The sequence below is a fragment of the Caretta caretta genome, chromosome 11 (assembly GCF_965140235.1).
Source record: "Caretta caretta isolate rCarCar2 chromosome 11, rCarCar1.hap1, whole genome shotgun sequence".
Classification (NCBI taxonomy): Eukaryota; Metazoa; Chordata; order Testudines; family Cheloniidae; genus Caretta; species Caretta caretta.
In genome coordinates this window covers 44624068-44643299 of record NC_134216.1, presented here as the reverse complement: position 1 = coordinate 44643299, position 19232 = coordinate 44624068, and the positions used below count along the sequence as shown (strand labels likewise).

Sequence of the window (19232 nt, the reverse complement as noted above, 5' to 3'; positions counted from 1 at the left end):
ATTGTCTATGGAGTGATATTTATAAAATTATGTCACTGCTACAATCCTCTAACTTATTCAATTCATATCAAAAGTGGATCAAAGGCAAAGGCTTCTAGCAGTAGTAATGCTCCGATGACCCACAGGGAGAACAGACAGAAATCTCAAAAGATCACAGCACTGTAGAGGGGAGGACTCACCGCTACAGCACCCCCTCACAGCTGGGTCCAGCATAGCAGGTCTGTCCTGTGTTGCACCATCTGGTCTGTGGCTTCTTTTGATGTGGCTCTCCAGTCAAGTCACTTTAAAAAAATCTCTCTCCTTTTAGGATAATAGAAACAAGTGTCCAATCTCTCCATCTGAGCCTAGTGGCCCAGTCATCCTTTTACTCAGGGCTCTCACAAGTCTGTATCCCTTTTTGTTAGGAGATTTATGCCATCTTCCACGGTGGCTGGTAAGGGAACACAGACCCACCCTCTACATGGGATTCCAGTCCAGAGACCCTAAGACAGGCAGTCAAGGTTCACTCTACCGGACTTCTTCCTACCCAGCCTTGCCACTTATCTCGCAAAAGCTTTCCTTTTCCCTACAGGTCTCTTTACTCCCTATTAAAGTGACTACAGAGGTTCTCCCTGTAGCCCCCTTCTGGTCTAACCTACCTCTGTCTATCCAGCCCCTCCCCAGCTGGGTTTCATCATTAATTAGGCCAACCACAGCCTCCAGATGCAAGCAGCATTGGCCTCCCTATCCCATGTTCACCTTTTCATCACCTGTGTGGGGTTAGGCATCCCATCATAGGCAATCACTTTGTTAAATTACTTGGACCAAAAGTTTAAGTCACTATTATAAATATAAGGGGGTGCAGAGTGACCTTTCGCTATTCCATTAGAGCAAGACAAAATAAAGAGAGTTTGGCTCATATTCACAAAAGGTACTTAGACACTTAAATCCCAGTTTTAGGTATGCTAAGTGGCTGCTGCATTGGGTCCCATTGAAGCAGCAGCACTTACAACTTTTAGCCCAGTGGTCAGAACACTCACCTGTGCTGAAGGAGCCCTGGGTTTGTTTCACCCCTTCTGCCTGAGTGGAACAAAGGATTTGAACAGGGGTCTCCCACCTCTCAGGAGAGTGCTCTAACCACTGGATAAAGTTATAATGTTGGCATAGGTACTTGCACACCCCCATATATGCTGCACTGGGGGGACATGTGGGGTCAGAGAGCCTGCTGGCTGGGGAGGTGGCAGCAGCCTGGCCCCTCCAATCCCCACCAAGGCCTGGCTGCTGGGAACAGGGGCTGAGCAAGGCAGAGGGCCCCCGCTCCCCAGCACCTGTCCAGCTTCCTCAGATCCTGTCCACAGCAGCTGGGCCCAGGTGGGGAGCAGAGGGGACGGGCCACCATCACCTTCCCAGCTAGGCCCTTTCTCAGGCAGCTACCAAACCGCAGAGGCAGCCACCCATAGCAGACATGAGAAACAGCTGCTTCCCATCCCTTCTGCTCCCTGCCTGGGCTCAGCTGCCAGGGAAAGCAGCCGAGCGAGCCAGAATCGTGTCAGGGAAGACGAAGCGGGAGAAAGACAGAGCCCTTCCTCGCCGCAGATAACTCTGCTGGGGTGAGGAGAGCTCGGTGGTCCCCGGGCTGGGAGCAGGGCCGGGGGTCATTGGAGAAGGCACCAGGAGCAGGTTCCCTGGCCTCTGCTCAGCTGGAAGTAGAGGCATTGCCCATATCCCATGCCTCCCCTGCTGAAGTGTCCACAAGCTCGAAGGAGACACTGGTGCTGTGAGTCTCCCCGGGGCTGGGCTGGGCTGGGCCCAGAGGCACATGCTCCCCACTCCTGTGCCCCAGCTCCCTATGAGCCAGCGGGATTGGCTGCCCTGGCCCAAGGAGGTGGGGCTGGAAGTTCCTCCCACAGGCAACACTGTGGGGCTGTCATGTGCTCTCCCCTTTTACATTGTGTGTCCCCCAGTATTAGCAGGCAGGAGTTATCTATGCCCATCCCATTAACTCCTCTGGCAGTTGTGTGTGGATTGAGGCAGGCACCTAACACCTTCTCACAAGAAATGACTTAGGCACCTAAGTCACCTGGCTCCCAGAGAGGGGTTCCTAGCTGTGGACTGCTAGCAGAGATAAGCACCTCCCTGCAGCCCACACTCAGCACCTATATATGAGAAGAGCGGGGCTTATGGCGCACACACACTCACCCTTATCAGCGTCACTCATGGGCTCGTTTAGGTGGCTCCTTGCCTAGCACGTTGGCTTTTATGGATCACATTCTGAGCTGCCGATCTGTCCCCACACATTGTACAGGGAGCCTCGACACCTAACTCAGGCTTTGTGGATTGCACTGTTGTTCCTGTGATTTTTCTAGGTACCCAGAAATTAGACATTGCAACACACAGTATTGCAACTCACGAGTCCCTTTGTAGATCCAGGCCTTTGTGCCCTTCACAGGAAGGGAAGCTTAAGGATCACAGACATGGTGCTAAATCCTGACTCAACCTTTACTCAGCTACAATGCCCATTGAATTCAGTGAAAGTTTTGATGGGGGAAAAAAATGAGTTCAGGATTTGGATATCTCCTTCCAAAGTGTGCTTCTGTCTAGAATTTATTGTATGGGATGGTTTAAAAGAAGCTTACAAACATAGGGCCGAGCCTTGAATTCCTTACTAAGGTAAAATCTAAAAGCTGGTTATATGCAGCCAAAACTGTGTTCATGAACATACATTTAAATTCCAACCAGCTTTTTGGTTGAAATCATGTTTCTGTCTCTTATATTCATGTCTCATGAACGCGCGTGCGTGCGTAGGGTTTTTTGTACCCCTACCCACATTTGCTAGTGACCAAGGCTATTTGTACATAAAGAAGAGTGCTCACCATTTTTGTTGTTTTTTTTTTACTACTTAAAAAGGTTCAATCATCCAATTAGTGAGGAAAAACACTCTCATGTGACTTAGTCAGCCAGGTAAACCTCACAAATAATGATAGCGAATAGGCTACAGTCACAGTTTGGGAATAATCCATTGCCTGAAATATGCTCACAAATTTTTTAAAAGCAAATGAATGAAAATCAAAATCTGTTTGTAAACAGAAAAAGGGCTAGATCCTTCAGAAAATGTATTCAAATGAATCATTTGATCAACGCTGGCCAATTTTCATTGAACTAAGTTTTACCTAAGTACAGGCTTCTGAACTGGATTATTCCCTAGTGAAGGCAGAAAAGGATATCTTTCTAAAACTTCTGATAGGTGCTACAGAATACCACAGAAAACCGGGTATTTGGAAACATTCATTTGTGACAGTTAAGTTGAGGACTGACACAGATGATTAAGGCATATAGTCTCAGTATGCAGTATGTGACACACTATAGACAAGGTCTGGCATAGATGGTGGCAGATTAAGTGACGGTTTCATTTTCTGCTGCAAAAGTTGACATCCATGGGGCACGACTGCTAAAACCTTTCAAGGCAGAGCAGCAGCTGCAGCAGTGTCTGCTATGCTCACAGAAAAGTCTGCCTTAGGAAAAACTAGATCTGGCTAATTACACTATGTGGCTGTGCCAGAGGGTTTAGTAGCTAGGGATCAAGTTGTGGGTAGGGGCTTCCACAGGGAAAGGGGCAACTGGAAAGGGGGCTTCTGTGGTCCTTAAACAGGAGCAGAAGTACATGGTCAGCCTCAGAGTGTTTTTGTTGGAGAAGTTGCCTAAGAATATTTCTACCAGCGACAAACTCAAACCAGTCCAATATCTCTTGAATTTTCAGGACGCCCATCTGATTTTTAAGGCGCTTGTCCATTTTCCAAGTTCTAGTAGTGGAATGGACATTGTTGGAGTATCTTCCCAACCTCATTCTCCTAAGCTAAGAATAAGATGTTTATTTCTACTGTTTCAATTCAGGTGGATAGAAAAGAGGTGAAGGAGTGCAGTTCAGGTTCAACATGGAACACTACAGATGGGAAACCAGAAAAAAAATCAAAGGAATAAGTTGACTGAACAATGACTATGGGAAGTATGGTGCTAGAGGCACAATTTTTGAAGGGTCTGGTGAAGAAGAGTTGCCTTCCCAACACTGTATCCATCTACACTGTTATGCATCAATTGTGGTGTCTAAGAATCCACAAATGTTTTTTACAACTGACACAAAAAGATTTCAGTGTCTCCTTCTGACTTTCCTTCCCCCGGTCTCTTAGGTGGTATTTTGTTGTAAATATGTGATTTTAGTGGGGTTATTGAAGGACAACTAGATCAAAGAAGTGGCATGTTACACTATCAGTGGCAGTGTAAGAATACGCAAGCTTTCCCAGACTATCTGGAGGAGGGAGAGACAGTACACTCAGCCCTTCGAGGGACGGAGTGCTTCATGTTGCTCCTTAAGCAACCATATAGCCAATAGGGCAGTATTATTGACAGGCCACAAAGGAACCCTATCCAGTCCTCTGCTGAAATGACAAGTCAACAGCTGCTTTTGAGAGAAGGACTGAATAGGTGAAAGAGTATTGGGTGAAATACTAGTCCCAATGAAGTCACTGGGAGATCTGCCATTGACTTCAGTGGAGCCAGATTTCACACATTGAGTTCAGAGGTGTTTCAACATCACCTAAAAAAAAGGTGGTGAACTATTTGTGCAATTACACAATTTTCAAATAAAAAGACGACAGAATTAGCTGGCCACTACAAGGAAAAGGAATGAGTGGTGAATGAAGATGCATATTCAGAGCAGGGGAAATGGATTGAAAAGTTGGCAAATAAGGTAGAAAAGACAACCAACAGAGTGAGTACAGCAGATCTGAAAGAAGATAAATGGATAATTTAACAGCCATTCAGTTTTCAAGAAAGACAAAGAACAAACTATATTGCATCAGAAAAGGACTCGAAATGATGATGGATGAAACACTTTTAAGCGTTGAACACAACAGAATCACAGTTACCTGCAGAATTCCCAGCTGAGGATAAATGTAAAGACCTAAATAAGGATATGAGACTGATATGGATTAACGAGTTTTTCAAAATCTATTTAACGGCAAGGCAGAAGGCATTGATCACTTCTCAAAACAAATGTTGAAAGGAAAGGGGTAGAGTCATCTCATATTTTGCACAAACAGTTAAAATATGTGGGATCAAGAGCAAAACCAGGAATTGCAGAACCAAATAAAACATTACATTAGCATTTATGAAACAGTAAGTCACCTTCTCATGGAAAAAGGAATATACTGATTCCTTGGTTTTATTAAGTTATTATGAACAGATGGACTATCAGTTTGCCTAGAAACTGTAGCAGCACATCAGTTGAGCTATTTCAATAGATTTCCAATCTCTCAGTTACATTTCTTCCCTTTGACAAGAAGAACAATTTTAACTCTGATCAGAGCACACTTTGCTACAAAGCACTTACATGTATAATATACTTTTTCTTTATTATAGCATATGGGTCATTTTTATCAATAAAAAGAAGTTTGTTTTATGAATCCACTCAGCCATAACTTTATTAGAAATAGATATTGCCGCATTATTTTTGGTAATGTACAGAACATTTTGCTATCACCCGAAGGAAACTTTAATAACTGTTCAGTTCAAAGGATGTTGAATATATTTTGTGTGCCAGATCACTACTCCTCAGTTTGCTCCTCCTGCATCATTGGGGGTCACTACATCCAGGTGGATTCATTCCCTAGTGAGGGCAGGCACTGTTTTCTTCACCATGCTCCTTTGGAAATTTCTTTGGAGAGCAGCTGTAAATGATATTGGTAGGCTTCAGAAAACTGCACTGGCAGAAGTCTCAAAGGAACACAATGATTAAGTGCATCTTCTAGCTGCCCTAGCCACACATCTTCCCAGCCAGGACTTTGGGGGCCGTGCTTGTCCCTTGTGGGCTACCCATCATGGGGAGAGCACAGTCTTTTTCTACACCTGTAGCCTCCTCTTGTGGTGCACTTAACTGTTTTGGATCTGACAACAGAAGCTGAAACAAAGCAAAGTTCTCACACAACTCCATAAAGAGGCTTCTGGAAGCTATTCAAGCTGTTATCCTTCATCTTCTGTAGCAAGGCTCCAGAAAACAGACTTCTTTTAGCAAGAGAGTTTTGTTTATCAGTACTAGCCTGTATGCAGAGATAGCAAACCAAAGGATGATTTTGGTTTTGCAGAACATCTTCTGTCAGACTAAAGCTGTGGGTGGCTCAGCTGTAGGTCCCATTTTCCTCTGACCTCAAAATAGTCAGAGTTTCGGATAAATGGTTCACCTTTGGCCCATGTATTCTTCTCTTATGAAAGCCACATCAGCAAAACTCAGGGTCCAGTTCAGCTCTGTTGTGACACCATCAACTTTAGTGGAGCATCACATACTTATACCTCATCTGAATTTCTCTCTATGGCTTCCTGGTCGCTAACTCTCCCTTCCAAAATCAGGAAGTTCCTACACAATAAAAATGAGTAATTAGAAATCAGTGGATTCCAAAGCAGAGTAAACATTGTTTTATTTTGAGCATGTCAGAATTTTATAGGTCTCAATTTTTGTGGTCTTATTGCATAGCTTGCTTTATAAATATTAGACCTGCAGTCATACTTCCTTGGGCTGCAATCTTGTCAAAGCTGATACATTAAACAAGGTCGGAACTGGTCAATATTTGGATAGGAGCCTCCAATGAAAATCCTAGGACCTGCAGAAAATGGTATTTATGATTCAGTAGGTGCCATTCTTTCCCTGACTCAATTTGGCTTTGGGTGAGATGCTGAGTTTGATTTACACAGCATATTGGATTACCCGAGATAGGTCTTCTCTCCCAAGCCACACTGCTCTGGGGACCCTTAAGGAAACAGTCCTCCTGAGATTTAAACTGTCTGGGAGCTGTTAGCTAAGTGCTCTTAGCAGAGGCTCCTCAACTCTGGAACTTACCTCACTGGTCTGAGCAGAGCTAATTTATTAACTGTTGGAGTGCAGGGCAAGACCCTGTCTCTTTCCATAGGCTTATGCCTGCACCAATTGGATGTAGGGCTCCAGTAGGGCTTATGCTTAGTTGGGTGAATGTATTTTTCCTTTGCAAGCTGTGTTTTATTAAATAATGTCCATGTGCCAGGAATTCATGTCTGGAGTTTTAGTAGTAAAGGACACAAACAATTCAATAAGTTCTTTTAGCATCAAATGCGATGATAGAAAACTCAGCACCCTTTCTGGTAACTTTCAGAGTAACAGCCGTGTTAGTCTGTATTCGCAAAAAGAAAAGGAGTACTTGTGGCACCTTAGAGACTAACCAATTTATTTGAGCATAAGCTTTCGTGAGCTACAGCTCACTTCATCGGATGCATACCGTGGAAACTGCAGAAGACATTATATACACACAGAGACCATGAAACAATACCTCCTCCCACCCCACTGTCCTACTGGTAATAGCTTATCTAAAGTGATCATCAAGTTGGGCCATTTCCAGCACAAATCCAGGTTTTCTCACCCTCCGCCCCCCCCCCCAACACAAACTCACTCTCCTGCTGGTAATAGCCCATCCAAAGTGACCACTCTCTTCACAATGTGTATGATAATCAAGGTGGGCCATTTCCTGCACAAATCCAGGTTCTCTCACTCCCTCACCCCCCTCCAAAAACCACACACACAAACTCACTCTCCTAGTGGCAATAGCTTATCCAAAGTGACCACTCTCCCTACAATGTGCATGATAATCAAGGTGGGCCATTTCCAGCAGCACAAATCCAGGTTTTCTCACACCCCCACCCCCATACACACACAAACTCACTCTCCTGCTGGTAACAGCTCATCCAAACTGACCACTCTCCCTACAATGTGCATGGTAATCAAGGTGGGCCAAATCCAGGCTTTCTCACCCCCCACCCCGGAAACACACACACACACAAACTCACTCTCCTGCTGGCAATAGCTCATCCAAACTGACCACTCTCCAAGTTTAAATCCAAGTTTAACCAGAACGTCGGGGGGGGGGGGGGGGGAGGAACAAGGGGAAATAGGCTACCTTGCATAATGACTTAGCCACTCCCAGTCTCTATTTAAGCCTAAATTAATAGTATCCAATTTGCAAATGAATTCCAATTCAGCAGTTTCTCGCTGGAGTCTGGATTTGAAGTTTTGTTGTTGTAAGATAGCGACCTTCATGTCTGTGATTGCATGACCAGAGAGATTGAAGTGTTCTCCGACTGGTTTATGAATGTTATAATTCTTGACATCTGATTTGTGTCCATTTATTTTTTTACGTAGAGATTGTCCAGTTTGACCAATGTACATGGCAGAGGGGCTTTATTCTTTATTATTCATTCTTTATTTGACTATGTGCAGCTTACGTGAGTGTTATCTGAACTTCTAAACTGAGCTGAGCAGTGATGCGGCTCCAGCCTTGGAAAGCACATGCAGGTGCTGATAGTTGCTGACTGCAATGGATTGCTTACACACATAAGGTGAAATCTAAGCTTCACCATTATCAAGGGGATCAGAGGCTCGTTCATGTGAAACCCATGAACTCTTTAACTTTGTGCATCTTGTCATTTAACTAATAGGCCTCCTGTTCATAGATACCAGTGACCAAAGGACTGATCCTGCAACCCTTACCCTTCTGAGTAGCCCCAGCAATATCAATGGCATGACTCACAGGAGTAAAGGAAGTCTAAACTATTTGTGTTGCCAACTTGCATGATATTACTCTGTTTCTCATGCTATCTGGTGTTTTACTTAGAGCCCCAGCTGCTGGAGACAAGTGATTATGTGAGACTCTTGGCTTTCATTTCAAACAAAAAGTCAGGGTGAGATTCTATGCTGAACTTCTAAGGGTATGGCTCTAGCCCAGGAATAGGCAAACTTTTTGGCCAGAAGGCCATATCTAGATATGGAAATTGTATGGCGGGCCATGAATGGTCACAAAATTGGGGGTTGGGATGCAGGAGGGGGTGAGGGCTCCGGCTGGGGGTGCGGGCTCTGGGGTGGGGCCAGAAATGAGTTCAGGGTGCAAGAGGGGGCTCCAAGCTGGGGCAGGATGTTTGGGTGTGGGGGGGATGACGGCTCTGTCTGGGGGCTTTGGGGTAGGGCTGGGGATGAGGAGTTTGGGGTGTGGAAGGATGCTCTGGGCTGGGACCGAGGGGTTCAGAGGGCAGGAGGGAATCAGGGCTGGGCAGAAGGTTGGGGCACGGGAGGGGGTCAGAGGTGCAGGCTCCGGGTGGCGCTTACCTCAAGCAGCTCCCAGAATCAGCAACATTCCCCCCTCCGGCTCCTATGTGAAAGCGCAGCCAGGCTACTCAGAGCACTTCCCTGTCCACAGGCGCCGCCCCTGCAGCTCCCATTGGCCGCGGCTCCCAGCCAGTGGGAGCTGTGGGGGCGGTGCGTGGGGCATGGGAGTGTGCAGAACCCCCTGACTCTCCCTATGCATAGGAGCCAGAGGGGAAATATGCCTCTGCTTCTGGGAGCCCCGTGGAGCGGGGCAAGCTCCCAACCCTGCTCCCAAGCTGGAGCAGGGCAAGCCCCAGACCCCACTCCCTGGTGGGAGTTCGAAGGCTGAATTAAAATGTCTGATGGGCTGGATGCGGCCCGTAGTTTGCCCATCCCTCCTCTAGCTCCTGGAGCACCCCAGGATCAGTAAGGTGCACACAAACCATTCCTTTGATCTGTGAGCCACTTACGGTATGACTAACCAGCAAAAAAGGTGTGTTCTTACCCCAGGGTAGCTAACCCACATTCTCTAACTGAGGTTTAAATAGCAGTAAAGGCACAGGAACTTGACTTTTTACTCCTGTTAGCAATTTGAGTTCAACCCCAGGCTCTCCTACAGGCTTTAACTAGAGCTGCTAAACCCAGTTAAAAGCCAAGTGGCCAAGTCTTCACTGCTATTTTAACCAGAGTTAGCTAACCCAAGTTAAGAACATACCCTAAGTGACTCAGCACAGAACTCACAGCTCCAGGAACTGCAGATGCCCCCTTCTGATCCTGGGCTGCCCCAGGGGCTGGAGAGGCCTTTAGCAGCCTTCCCAAGTTACTCTACAGGTCACATTGCTATCTGGCATCTCCACAGCACTGCATGCTGCGGCCCTGCTCCCAACACATACCCCTACATACACCTGGGAATTGTGAAAGGGTCCTTGAGAGAAAGTCTTACGCCTGTCTGCCCCAGTGCCTACACTGGAAACCATTTTCCTTATCTGCATACAGGGCTTTTCGAGCCTTTGTACTGGGTAAAGTAGCAGTAGAAAGAGGCTGGAGTTGGGGTGAGGATGTCACCCTAAGTCTCTAGCCCTCATGACTGTGGAGAGAAGTTTGAAAATGTAACCTGACTACACCCTGAAAGCTCAAACCCAGAAGACAAATAAAAAGAACCTAAAATGTATTGTTTTAAAATGTCTTGATTTTTAAGCCAATCTCATGATTTTTGAATGTTTGGGGTTATCAATACTGGTGCAGCCAGCCGGTTCCCTTCATCCAGTTGTTCCCTGTGTGTTGGATCAGAGGATCAGAAATATTGTCAGTATTTATTTGTTTGTCTCTCTTCCTTTTTTAATCTTTCTCCAGTCTCTAGTGAAGATGAATGTGAAACTGAAGCCCATGTTGGACTCTGTGGCAGTAAACAGGGGTAAATGGGAGGAGCTGGACCAGAAAACACTTCTCTCCCAGACAGCACCCTCCTCCTCATCTTCCAGCTTTACTTTGTCTCTTGAAGACATACATTAAGCCTGCGAATGTCAGCTGCTGTTGTGATAACAGCTGTCTGAAAGGCAGAGTTGTAAGCTTAGTTGCATCATTTTAAAAAAAATGCTTCTACAGACCTGATTAAATTGATTGGATATAATTTTGCTGGCCATGGCTTTTATGTAGGAGTTCAGTTGGTCTGAAAAGAAGGCCTGTAATAAGATGATGCCGATATCTGAAGTCACATGGAAGATACAGCACAAGAAGCAGTCATTCAGCTCTACCACATTTCAACTGCTGCTGTAATAAAAACCAAAACACACACACAAACACCAGACTACAGACTGAAATACAAGAACTTCAGCTTAATAAAATAAATAAATACAGAGCAGACTTGGAATGCACATTTATCAATGCATATGCAAGGAGCTGCAGGAAAACAGAATAGTGTGCATTTCCTTTTTGTTCTGGATCTTTTCAGTATTTGTTATGAACCAGTTATGCCTGCTTTTGTAATGTCTCTCTCATTCTTCCTTCCTCTTTTATGCTTGAGTGTTCTGAAAAGCCTGCTTTGTATTCTACAGAAGTATTTTTTTACAACAAAGCTTCTTAGTGATTGATCAGGGCCTTCAGAATTGCCTGTCTTCGCTACATTTAAAAACAAACTTTATTATCTTTAAAAATATCAACCTGTCCCAGCTCCACTAAGATATTCATATTAACAATGCAGTGAATTACTTTACAGGTGGAAATTTGTATAAAGGCAAAAATTATTGCATGGTAATTTGGGTTCATTTTTTTTTAGAAAAACTATTTTAAAGCATTCATTTTTTAAGCTGCACTGTCCCCCAAGGAAAGGACTAATGGCCTTTAATGAAAATAGGATAAAAAGGAAGTGTATTGCCTTGTACTAGAGAATCTGCATTGAAGGGTTTACTATGGATGTGTTTTTCTGATATAATTTCCAACAGAGATGAATATTTTGACTGTTACCCATAAGAAATGGGGGTGGGGGGAATAGAGTACCATCACACTGGATATTGACTTCCTCCTATTTCTCTTACCATCTCTTTTACCCTATGACAGCTAGCAGAAAGCAAATCCAAGGTCACATATCTGATAAACAGTTGTACATAAAACTTTAATCAATTGTGATAGATCAAGAATTCAAACATGTCTAGTTCTCAGTGACCACACTAGCACAAGAAAGTTGGCCTCTTAAATTAGTGCAGAGATCCTTGGCAAAACAGCTCTGTAATCTGAGGCTGCTTGCTCTATTCCAAGCACCTGAATACAAGAGGATGCATGATAGAATGCTTCCCACCTTTACGGCTTCTTAAGCATCACACTGCCCCATTCAGGAAAAAAGAAAGTTACTATGGTCATCAGTTATTGGAGCCCATGACAATGTCATTTTGAAACTAGGAATGGCTACCACTAGGTAAAAACAGCATAAGAAATTAAAGCCAGATTCAGATTTCTTTTACACTGGTGTCAAACCAGAATAACTCCTCCAACTTCAGTGGAGATACTCTGGATTGTCATTGGTGTAACCAAAATCAGAATTACCCATAGGGCCAGATTTTCAAAAGAGCCAAGTACCATACTCTCCCACCTGGGCACCTAAATCAGGTGGGCACTGAGCACTTTTGAAAATCTGACCATTACTATCTAATTGACGATTTTTAAAAAGATGTCCATTTACTAAAATGCTTTGTACTACTTATAATTTTTGTAGACATTAGAATGCCTGAAGATTCCAGAACCACTGCAAGAAAATCTAGTTATCTAAACCACTGAACCATATCATGTTTGCTACCAAAGAGAAATGGGGGGTGGGAGAAAATCTATGCTATACAGAGATGAAAATCTGCACTGTATGAACTTGTTTCTGTTACCTCTCCACCTCCTCGCTCCTTCCCCAGTAATGAAAGAGCTGGGATAGTCTGCTGCAAACCTGTATAAAACTTATTTATATAATATGTGCTTTATGGGAAAAGCAGATACCATGACTGATTTGGTACTGCTGGCAGCTATACAGTACATAGCTTTCCTGAATTTTGATATTGCATATTGGTAAGTGTACCATAATTTAAAGTACATATCCTATAGCTTCCTCCAAGGTTGAGTTTTCCCTCATTTCCTTTCCTTTCCTTTTTACTGGCTTCAATGCTCTGTTGCCCATAGCAACACCCACTGGCAGTGATGGGAATTCAACACCGCTGCAACCTGACATACAGTTAAGGCCTTAACAATGTCAACCATCAATCAAATGGCTATTTGTAATTGCCTCCATCTATTTCTCCTGTCTTGTGGTATCTTTTCTATTGTGGGTCAAAATTCAGAAACTGCTGACTAATGCAACGGTTCTATTCCTCCACAACAAGAAAGCAAATGAAAAAGTGTAACAAGATCCTCATCAAATTCTGCTTTCAAACACATTGATGCAATTCTGTTGAAATCAGTAGGGGTGTACTTACTGGTGGAAGTGAGAAGAGAATTTGACCACTAGTGTTTTTAAGACTGAAATACTAAAGTCTTGAGCAAAAAAAAAAAAAAAAAAGGCAACTTAGCACTAAAGTTTTCACACTTTTAGCTCAAAATCCTGGCAATACATTTGCATTTTTTCAGAAAAGGGGGAGATTCTGTACAGAAAAACATACAATACTGGTTCTCAAGACTTAAGATGGTGTCAGGGACCTTTTTCACTGTGTGTCAGCTTCATTTATAAAGGTTTTGGTGTTTGTGCATTGGTGCAAAAACAGCTTTTCTAGAAAAACTGAAACTTTGCCTGAACTTAAATCTGTTTTGTAAGCTTATTCTAGGAAAGACATGCAAGAGAGATCACTGAAAAGTGTAGAATAAGGGCCAAATCCTGCAGTCCTGGTTCAGTTCCCTGCCCTTCACAGGTGCAGAGATCCAGCTGGGTTCCACTGCAAACATGGGAGGAGCAGATGGGGGAGGGAAGGCTTGTAGGGAGTGTATATCCCTTACCTGTTTGCAATGACACAGGGAATCTATGGGGGTCAACAGGGGTTTAGCAGGACACAGGTGGGGCAGAGGATGATGGATTGGTACCCAGAAAGGGGGGCTACTATCAGTGTTCCCTCTAATTTTTCCCCACACATGTGGGGAATGAATTTTGTTATGTACACATCACCTTCATATTGGTGCACATAACAAAATTCATGTGGTGGGGGTGGGGCTGAGAGGTTCAAAGTGGGCTCAGGGCTGTGCCAGAGGGTTGGGGTATGGGGTGGGGGGGAGCAAGGGCTCACGGTGGAGGGTGGGGCCGGGGATGAGAGGTTTGGGGTGCAGGAGGGTGCTCTGGGGCTATGGCAGGGAAAGAGGACTCCCCGCAGTTCTCTCTCCCTGAAGCAGCACCTGGACTGGGGGGGAGGGGTACCTCCGGGGTTGGGACTGTGGGATAGGCACCCCGGCCACGGCATGTTTGGGCTGGGTTTGGGCTGCGGCAAGTCCTGGCCGGGGCTGGGTTTGGGCCGGGGCACCCCTCCCCCGGCTGCAGAAGGTCCGGGGCTGGGGGAGGGGTGTCTCAGCCACAGCAGGTCTGGGCCAGGGCTAGGTTTGGGCTGCCCATCACCCGGCAGGTTAGGGGCCAGGCTAGGTTGGGACCAGGGGAGGAGCGCTTCTCCCCTGGCCACTGCAGGTCCTGGCTGGGCAGGTTCCTTGAGTGGCACTAAATAGGCTGCTGCATGGCCACATAGCTTACAGGGAACTTAGGCTACTATAGCCTTGCTCAGCCCTTTGCCCAACCTTCCTGTGGAGACCCCACACACATAGCTCAGTATCCACGCTGGGCAGTGAGAGTTCTCAGTCATTTGTCCCCATCTTCAATGGCAGTTTTGCCAGAGTAAAGACTATGATTTGCCTGTAAAATATTTGTGGCTCATAACAACAAGGTGCTGAGCACCCTTACTTCATGTTCAAGTCAGTGGGAGCTGTGGATGCTTAATTCCTCTCAGGAGGTGCTTAGTACTTAACAGGATCTGGACTCTGGCCCAGGGTTATTTACAAAGTTTGAATGTGTTGATTGGTAGGATTTGTGCCCATCAAGTAAAGAAATTATAAGTTATAGTATAGATGAGTATATTCCATTTTAGCTCAGGTATTCATTGTCACTGGAAAAGCAGCTGCATTTTCTGGCCTGGTGACCTTCTTAACCTACTTCTAGTGCACTGTTTATGAACATGCCTAATTATCAACAAAGCCAATACCAGTATTCACAAAACACTTTTGAAAACTGCAGCCAGCAGTGCCTGATATAAAAAATAATTAGATTTAGACAGTTCACGGTAATATAAATAAGAATGTCTCAGTATACATACCAAATGTGTTAGTTGGCCTTTACTAAAATTAAGGAATTTCTAGGTATATCTAGATATTTTGTGTGTTTATTAATATTTTAGAACTAGCTTTAAGGTTTCTTGATTACATAAAACATCTGTCAGAACAAATTTACTCTGAGCACTGGAAGTGCCTTCTGTTGTCAGGAAATGTGACATGAGAAAATGATACTGGCCTTGCTCAAAAAGTATATTAAAATTATCTGGATTAGTTCTACCAAACAATGAACAGAACAAAATGTAACTTAGGTAAAATAAAAGGGTCCAGAAATTATCAGTGATGTCCTATTGAATTTGACAATTCTGGGATATATTCTGTATACTACCCGTTACCTTTTCCTTCTCTGTTTTGGATTATGAACCTTTTGGATTTAACTTTTAGTTTATGAGGATGTTGGACATTGCATCTTTCAACTCTGTGGGAAATACTGTTGTAAACAATCTATCAGTCTGTGTGTGTTTGTGAGAGAGACCTTATACACATGAACAGACATATAAAATGTATTTTTTCCTACAGTAAATGGAGCCTATGTACTGTAAAAATGCATAACTTGGGACTGAAACAGTTTCCTTTCTGTTTCCTATTGTAATTCCATTTCCCTCATTGTTTTGCTTTAGTTTTTGCCAAACAATTCTGATTCAACATTTTAAAAAAGCATGTTTTTGAAATGGACAAATTGGTTTTGTTTTTTGTCTGTTAATTAATAAATCACTTTAATGGTACCCTGTAATTTCATTCTTTTTCAGTGAGGCCTATCTAATTATCAGGGCCTCATCTACTAATTACTCATTTACACAGAAAGAGTAGAAGCACAAAACATCTTTGAGGGGTTCACATTTCATTTTTTGAAACACAAAGCTGCAGACCTTATTCATGGTAGTAATCCTTAATTTCAGTGAGTTGCACCAAATTTACACTGTTGTGACTGAATGCAGAATACGGCCCCTAACTTCAATGGGACCGTTTAAGGGTGGAAGGATTACTCACACTAGTAAGGGTCTTTGGTTTGCAATTCTTGGGATGATGTATCATTATCCAGAAGAAATGGTACATCTACTTAGCCATTTCTATAACCCATGTTTAAGTGAACGACCGTCAAAAAGTTCTAAAAACGTTTGTTTTGCTCAATAAGGGCTTTGGAAATTACCATCAAATTCTTGTATGACACACAAATATCTTGCTTTATCTCAAGCCCTGCTATTTCTAGGCTCTGTTCTGTTGAAAAGGGTATGTGTCAGGCCCAAAAAGGAACACGATATTAATAAAACCCTGATTTATTGTTACAACATTAAACATTTACATGTGGTCTGGGGTTCTGTATCATGTTATGCTCGCTCACTCTTATTGTAACAACCACCAGCCACCACCAGAAATCTTTAACCTTTTATTCAAGATACAGAAAAGGGAGGAAAGAGTTAAAGCATTTGAAATATTAAGTAAAGCTTTTAACAACATCTCTTAATCCCTGTAGCTGCAGAGTCTTTATCGGAGGAAAAACCGAAAAACCCATTTGACAGTCTTTCGGATTGCATTAACTGCCCTTTTTGGGGAAAAGAGAAGTTAGCGGAGATAGTCCAAAGCAATTGTAGAAGCCTGATCCTATTTCCATGGGGACAAAACACACATTAAAAGGAACAGAAACGAACTGCAAAGATAGAAGATGCAGCTTCTCTCTTTGGTGCCAACTCTCACTTGAGCCTTGCTGCTGGAGAAACATGGGCACAACAAACGGTTTTATCAGCTACTCTGAAACCTAACCAACTTGTACCAGGCTCAGACTGATTAAAGAACTGCTTTTATCTGCCTCTCTGATCACAGCCTCAACACAGCACTGCAAAAGCTGCAGTCTTGGCCAGCTAAGCCAGACTGTTATTAAACAGAAGGCAAAACGAGAAAGATAGGAAAGAGAAAAATAAGGTAGGAAAGGAAAAAAGACGACACACGAGAGAGGGAGTCAGGAAACCAAGTCTCACATTCTAAGTGTTGTTTACTTTAGACTTAGCCGAAGCCACTGTAGCAATGTCATTGGTTCCCTCTATCTGGCCCAGTCTGATCAGGGTATCTTTCAGCATCAGAACAAAGAAGGCCCAACAGTATTGTTATGGTGGATCCTGGGATCTTAGGAGACAGTGGGGATGGCAGCCATGATAGTAAAGTTTGCTCCTTCTATTCTAATATAGGAGTCAACAGTGTAATACTGTTGCAGAAAAAGCAAACATCATTCTGGGATGTATCAGGAGTGTTGTAAGCAAGACATGAGAAGTAATTCTTCCACTCTACTCCGTGCTGATATAGCCTCAACTGGAGTATTGTCTCCAATTCTGGTAGGCACATTTCAAGAAAGATGTGGAGAAAGTCCAGAGGAGAGCAACAAAACTGATTAAAGGTCTAGAAAACAAAACATATGAGGAAAGATTGAAAAAACTTGGATTTGTTTAGTCTGGATAAGAGAAGACTGAAGGGGGAACATGATAACAGTTTTAGAGTACATAAAAAGTTGTTACAAGGAGGAGGAAGAAAAAATTTTCTTGTTAACCTCTGAGATTAGCACTAGAAGCAAGCGGCTTAAATTGCAGCAAGGGAGGTTTAGGTTGGACATTAGGAAAAACATCCTATCAAGGTAGTTAAGCACTGGAATAAACTGCCTAGGGAGGGTGTGGAATCTCCATCAGTGGAGATTTAAGAGCAGGCTGGACAAACAGGTTTCAGGGATGGTCAAGATAATACTTAGTCCCCTGCAGTCATGGTAGGACTGGATTAGAAGACCTCTTGAGGTCTCTTCCAGTCCTATGATTCCTGCCATATTTGCTCCAAAGTCTCTTTTTCAAGGACCTCAAGGAGCTGATGAATGGAATGACAACCCTTCATTATTTTGTGTACCAATTAGATAGAATTTCTGATACACTAATTTTGGTCCATTAATTTCTGATTCTATTCTCCTTTTGTTTACCAGTTATGATCTTACCAAAATCCTTGGGTGATATCAGCATACTCACTTCTTTGGATTAATTCAGTCTTCCCATATCCCTTTTGTATCTTTTTCTATCAGTATTTATTGTTATAGAAGATTTTAACATTTGATGAATTTTCTCACACTTTCCTACGACTATGCTCACATTGGTGTAGGACTGCTAAACCCAATTACTAGAATAGACCCATCTCCCTTTCTATATCTGTGGGGGCTCTAAAAAGCACTGGGAGCAAAAAAACTATTCAAGTGCTTCTTGGCTTCATCTTCTCGACACACCAAAAAAATCCCACAGGGATTGCCCTGCTGCGTTGTTTTAGATTGTACCACTTCTTATTCCATGTGCAAAACACTCCAGGCTCACCTTTAAATTTATGTGCAGCCACAACTTGAGGAGCTGGAAGAACCAGGCCAGCAGCAGCATCAGGCAGCAGAGCAGAGGTGAAGACCATCTGTGAAGATGCCCCTTGCATCATGTGGTTCTGCTGAAGTCTGTGCGTTCAAGTAGTAGAACCCCTGGCTTTTTCAAGAAGTGGGTGAGGGAAAGAGTCAGGGTGGACTAATTTAAATCAAGGCAATTTAAACCACCAAGTGGAAAGCTTCGATTTAAATCATCGATTTAAATGAACTTTTCCATTGGTACTTCAGTTATTTTCTAAAGAAAAGTGCATTCTTATTGGTTGATACAACTATTAAAACATGTTGATTTACAACTAAATAGCCTTAACACTAGATTCATTATATCTTTTTGCTCCCTAGGAGGATACACTATAATTATATAGTGTAATATTTTCATCTTCTTAATTGTACACTTTTAGTATGTCAGAAAATGGTGAATAATATGTGGCTTATTACCTAGATAATTAACTTTTTGCTCATGATTTGTGCAGATAAAAATTTATTTTTATTAAACAAAACTACCTTCAATGTTTGGGGTACATAAACTTCTCTTATCAAGATGTTCCACATTTTCAACTAAATGATTTATTAAACAGAGGGATTAAGTGTAGTCAGTGAATTAAACTGATTATTTCAGGTCAGCCTGGAAAAATTTTCAATATGCCTAAGTAAAAGTCCCTGGAGCTTAAGGTTATACTCACCTAAGTCTCTTGAAAATGAGAGTGTCTCCTAAATTACTTACGCTCCAATGGTGCCATATGTATAAAGCTAGATCTCAAAGTTAGATATTTTCCCCCCCGATTCTTTCTTTATAAAGAAAAGCAGTCTTTAACACTAACTCAAACTATTTATAGTGATTCATGGGCTCAGCATGTTTATATTTTATTTAAATCTATT

At 43.1% G+C, this 19232-nt stretch overlaps 1 protein-coding gene across 2 annotated transcripts in view; it reads left to right on the top strand.

Annotated features, from left to right (window-relative positions):
- PDE11A (phosphodiesterase 11A) overlaps positions 1-13833 on the top strand; it is a 224288-nt gene extending 210455 nt beyond the window's left edge. For both annotated transcript variants that reach the window (XM_048868451.2, XM_075117976.1), the window contains exon 20: positions 10487-13833. In XM_048868451.2, the coding sequence (XP_048724408.2) occupies positions 10487-10645 (159 nt within the window). In that variant the 3' untranslated portion in view covers positions 10646-13833. The remainder of the gene's footprint in view (positions 1-10486) is intronic.
- The last annotated feature ends 5399 nt before the right edge of the window (positions 13834-19232 follow it).